This window comes from Neodiprion pinetum, chromosome 3 (genome assembly GCF_021155775.2).
Source record: "Neodiprion pinetum isolate iyNeoPine1 chromosome 3, iyNeoPine1.2, whole genome shotgun sequence".
Classification (NCBI taxonomy): domain Eukaryota; kingdom Metazoa; phylum Arthropoda; class Insecta; order Hymenoptera; family Diprionidae; genus Neodiprion; species Neodiprion pinetum.
The window spans coordinates 42,998,834-43,004,481 of record NC_060234.1 but is presented as its reverse complement, the minus strand read 5'-3'; the positions used below and the strand labels follow the sequence as shown (position 1 = coordinate 43,004,481).

Here is a 5,648-nt window from a genome sequence, read left to right as displayed (position 1 = left end):
TCTGACAGGTTTGGGCCGACACAGTGAAGGAGGACCAGGCGGCGGACAAAACGGAACGAGTTTATCGACTCCGTAGTATATAAAGCCACCTTGGATGATGGGTCGGTAAGCCAAGTTGGTCCAGTCGGCGCAAACTGAAGTTTGCGTTTATTACTGACATGGTGATACTTTTTTTTCGTACACAAATTCCACAACTTTTTATAAAATCGTTGCTCACTATAATTGAAAACGATCGAGCCAGATTTTCAGTGCCGCAAATGAATATCCAAGGGCACAGGTACATATTACTCGATGAAACACTGACAATGATACCTAACGTTATAGGTATGTACGACACGTGGGTGAGTGATGGATCAATAAAAAATCTACCGCGAATACGCATTATGCGATAATATTATCATTATCAGGTATTGAAACTAAATTCTGTACAGTGCGTTCTAAGATAGGCATCAAACATTTATTCCTACATCTCCTTCACTTTCCCCGACGGGTAAGTCACAACAAACTATTGAGAAACAAAGACTACGAATTCTGATTAGGAACCGCAGTTCAAACTAAATCTACTTTTTAGCAGCGAAGAAATTTTCCCAAAACTGCATTCGCTCTTCGTGAAAACCACTTTTAACCTGAATTCCAGGATCGCTGTCATTACCGATCTGAAGATATTTTTCGTCCGATGAGAATGGTTCCCAAATCGCGTTGTCATTGAGAGCTGCAGTAGTCGGCAACCTGAAAATGTGTTTTATCGTCAAATATAGTCGATACACAAGCGGTTGTGACGTGATGTCTTTTATCTATTCATAGCCTGATACTCACCCATTGGTAGCAAAGGATGTCCATAGCTCCACCATAGCGTCGATCATTTTCATGTCATTCTCGGTATATTCAGAGCCTGGCGGCGCAAACAATTCCTTTGGTCCAGGAAGGAGGTAAATCAGCTCGTCTCCGTGCACCGCGCCCAAATTCTCCGGGTTACCATTACTGAAGATATAGCTATCGCTGAAAGTGCCTCGGTAGTCAAAAGTGCAAAAGTATGCGGGACTCTTGTAAGCCGAGTTGTTTGCATGTTGTTTGACTTCGTTGTAAATATGATAGATGAACTCGTAATCGCTTATGATGTCAGTCAAATTGTGTAGTAGCTGAAAGCAACATCAAACATACCATAATTGATGGAACTCGAACTTGTGTCGTCAGTTGTTCTAGTTCTCACCAATTTTCTGTCTGCAGTTAGATCGTTCAAGTAACGAGACTTTAAAGCAGCAGTTTGGGCATCGACATCGGCTGACCAAACGTCATGTCTCAAGAAGCTGATTAAGTGAGAGTCAACGTTGTCTAAAACTTGCTGGAACAAGTCTGGCTTATCATAGTACACTGAAATGAAGAACAAGTACAAGTTTCAGAAACCACTTCATTCACCAAGAACAAGAAAAAATGACTACCGATAAAGTTTCTTCAAATATGCAGAGCCTGGTATGTTACCTGACATCTCTGTGCGATATAGACACCTATAGGAATATTCGTTAATTCACGTTGATCCATGCATACTCGCCTGCAGTTATAACAATTCCTTCTTCCTTAGTTACAAGGGCCACCCACGGCAAATCATGCTGTTTTCCATTGGCAATGATATTCGCTGGAGTATCCGTAAAAAGTGCACCTTCTACGTCAGGTTCGACTACAGGATACCAGACAGTAGCCCTGGCCGTCCTTTCATCCTTCAACAGCACTTCTGTATCGTACAAGTATGTCCCATTGAAAGTCCTGAGACAGTTAACAAGGGTGGTTGACGTGTTGGTTGGACAACCAAGGTATTCGCCCAACTTAGTGGCTCGCGCGGCGACCACCGAATACGGTTCAGGAACAGGAGGATAGAGTTGCGGTGTACTGTGTATCATGAATTGGTGAAAGAGTCCTGAAAAAAGTGTGCTGTTATTCGTCAATTTGAAATGCCAAGTATTTAATATCTATTTAGTGGAAACTAATTCAATGCCATTATTGATCTCTCTCACAATGAAAAGAATTAGCTTCGCTTATTAAGTCGGGTACATTTACCAACGGAAGATGATCACTAAATACCATAGGTGTATTTCAATTCAACTAAGCAACTCTGCTCACCTTTTGTTAAAGGAGACAAGGTTAAAAGCCGAACGCAGGCGGCGCCTGAACTTCCACCGAAGAGAGTGACTTTATTTGCATCACCACCGAAATACTTGATGTTTCGTTGGGTCCATCTCAAAGCTTCAGCTATATCTTTAAGTAAATTATTTCCCGGCGATACTTCGTCGCCGGTACTCAAAAATCCGAGTATTCCGAAACGATGGTTAGGAACTACAAGAACCACGTCCTTATTGAGAAGAAATTTTGGACTGTGATGGTCAGGGTTGTTTGTTCCATACTGAAATGCTCCACCATAGACGAAGACCATCACTGGCAGTAACGTAGCATTTTGGCTACTAGGAAGCTATGCGGTAGAAATGGTAAAAAAGTAATTATTATTTTCTTTTTCATTTGAGAATTCATTAATGTCAGCCGACCGTAGACCGTGATTCTGAATAATCACCGTGCACCCGTCTTATTCAATTTTTCATGTTATAAATTAAGAAATGATAGCAAAGCAAATATGTGCACCAACAATAAACTATAAACTATGTATCATAAAGAGAGAACACTTTTTTTAGCGCTTCATTCACTGATTTCTTCTATACGTATATTGCAACGTTGCAGGCTGACAGCATCAACATGCACTTCTGAACCCACTTCCAAACTTGAGTATATTGCGCGCAAAAATGCTCTAGTCTGTACGCAGCCTAAGGAGTTAGGAACAGCGAGGAGAAACCACGATCGACGAACGAAAACTTCATGACTTCGATTTTTGGTAATGTTCTGCAACAGCTTGATTCATTGTGTGCAAAAAAGAAGATGATATCAGAGGTTTGAACTCCGTAGAAAATTATCCAATGAGATATCAATTTTCACTTTCTCTAGCGTCGTCCGAATCAAAATATTTCAAGTACGATAAAGAACTGTAGGTATGGTTGAACAAATTAAAATGATTAAGGATCTGTTTATTTCTCGAAATCAACCTTCACGATGTAATCACATAGTTTTTTTATCCAATCTAAAATACGAAAAATATGCTGTATTTTGTACCCAGCTGTGTGACAATTAGTGTATGGCGTTGCTAGTGCGGAAAGTGGGCGATTTCTAATGAATAAGCGTGCGCTGTAATCACCCGAATCAGATATCGCCACTGATGTTTATGATCTCGCCCATCCGCACGTCCGACACCCGCTATAATCTTCAAATATCTGTGAGCGAAAGTTTGATTTGTGAAGCAATGAAGGTGCCACTGGCATAAACCAAGTCTACCAACAAAAGGGTGGTGTACGAATCAAAACAAAGCTGAACAATAAAATCAATTCTACATTGCCGTAATATGTTTGGCAGTACTCGGCAAACCTATGTTAAATGAACAGAGCTAAACTTGTTTGCTGTTGGATCAGACGATACCCTAAACTGGTGTTTCGGTACTGAAATCAAGTGAATTTCAAAATGTATGTACTTTCAATTGAAAATCCTTGAATCTCTTGGTACGGCTAGTACATTTCACGAGATAAAAAATTTAAAACGATGATGGTAAAACTATAGCTCCCTTCAGCTATCAAAATATATTCAATACGATTGCTATATACCTGCGGCGTATAGACATTGAGATAGAGGCAGTCCTCATCCCCCATGAGCTCCTCCGTTCTCTGAACGCATACGTTAGGCATGCGGCCGGCATCTAGAGTCCCGTTCCAAGGACCCGCCGGTACGGCTTGTTTAAACCTGGATTGGAATAATCGGAGAAATTAATGTTTCCTTATTTTTGTGACGATTAAACTCCCAATGATAGGTGATTTTTCGGCCAGCATGAGGCTAGATAATTCCGCCAATTCTTCGTCGTAGATTTTGAACATGTTATTCTCTCGAGTATATTCAATTATGTATTTCAGTGCCACGAGTTGTGATCAATGCAGATCAACCCAAAGAAAATCCGTCGAAAGCTGATATTACCGATGGTTTAGCGGACTTTCAAAGCAATCGAGATGTGTAAAAGCAAAGTACGTAAATGTGGGCAAAACAATGTGGTTTCAGTACGTATATACGGATCCTCGATTGTTTATTTGGTCAGACAATATCTCCTTACTAAGAGAAAAAAATCTTATCAATAAAGTGATGACTTCTTACCCTCCCGAGCTCATACCATGCATTTTGGGCAAGACAAAAATGCACGGTATGAGCTCGGGAGGGTGAGAAGTCCTCACTGCATTATCAACTCGTGTTGATGTATATTAACTGCTTGTATCTTTGGAAAATATGAACCAAAATTTGCCCAATCAATTACAGTATCATCGTAAGTACCGGTATCAGTTTACTATGGATACCGTATATTACTACTGTAAGTAGTAGCGTAGCTCGTAACGTGCGAGACTTCGGAAGGGGAGGACTTAAGTTCAATTTCCCAGCTTGTCGATGAGGTCCTGAGCGATAGCTCGCAGAAATTGTAACGCAGCTAACGTCGTTCAGGCTCCGAATCGGCGAGTTGAGGTTTTAACTCGGTCCGGGTGTCCGGATAACGTTTTCTGCACCGCCTATGCAGCGTTAGATGACTTGTAACTCTGAATTGCACCTACAAACCTAAGATCTCCAATCGGTGGCTCGGCAAACGGAACTCCAATGAAGGCAGAGAATCTTCTGCCAAGGTGTGTGACCATATTTATACCTCTGAGTCTTCCTTGAGGTATCGTCGTTTCCGGACGCATCCCATCCTCGCCAGCGGGAATGTCCCCATTTTTAATTGGAATAACACCAAAGATTGTCAGGAAAGCGATTAGCAAAAGAGCCACCAGCACACACGCGGCTGCTATGTAACAGCACGAGCGCGAGCCAATCTTACCTACCAACATGATTACTGTCTGTCACTAAGTGATGCTCGCCAAAGAGACCAGCCTAAGTTATTTTATCTTACGAGAAGAAAAGATGTCTCGTCGTAATTAGAGACAATGTAGTTTGGTAACAACGCCTTGAATTTAATTCGCAACCTAATCTCAATACATAATGCGGACGGGAATTAAATCCACCTTGTTGAGTGGTCCAATAAAATTAAGTGTATATGGGGCATTCCATGTCAAATTTTCCCCCTTTGTTCCCTCACTATTTTTGATTCGTACCACGATTTTTTATACGATTCTACCATCTAAAAAGGGCACTCCTGAATTTTTTCAAATTTTTTTTGCTGACCGTTTTTTTTTTAAATATTATTCAAACCCATTTCGAAAACGGTCGTTTTTAAAAATCTGAAAAAATTCTGAAAAATCAAGTTTCTCATTCCGATCATACCGACACCTGGCCGATGATGGGCCGATTTTTTCTTCTATGTTTTTTAGCACTTTAAACATTTTCAACAAACGAAACGCCATCTTGAAACGTTACAAAACCATGATGGTCCAGGTGTCAAAATGATAAAAATAACAAACTCGATTTTTGAGACTTTTTGAAGATTTTTCATAACGTTTCAAGATGGCGTTTCGTTTGTTGAAAATGTTTAAAGTGCTAAAAAACATAGAAGAAAAAATCGGCCCATCATCGGCCAGGTGTCGGTATGA

At 40.7% G+C, this 5,648-nt stretch overlaps 1 protein-coding gene across 1 annotated transcript; it reads right to left on the bottom strand.

Moving 5' to 3' along the window:
* Positions 1-435: 435 nt before the first annotated feature.
* Positions 436-4,991, bottom strand: LOC124214790 (carboxylic ester hydrolase-like). The gene is made up of 7 exons (XM_046617425.2): positions 4,681-4,991; positions 3,693-3,828; positions 2,116-2,461; positions 1,550-1,912; positions 1,211-1,371; positions 817-1,139; positions 436-729 (listed from the first exon to the last, which is right to left on the bottom strand). Exons 1-7 carry the CDS (start codon positions 4,947-4,949, stop codon positions 561-563), a joined length of 1,767 nt encoding a protein of 588 aa, XP_046473381.1. The 5' UTR covers positions 4,950-4,991; the 3' UTR covers positions 436-560.
* Positions 4,992-5,648: the final 657 nt, after the last annotated feature.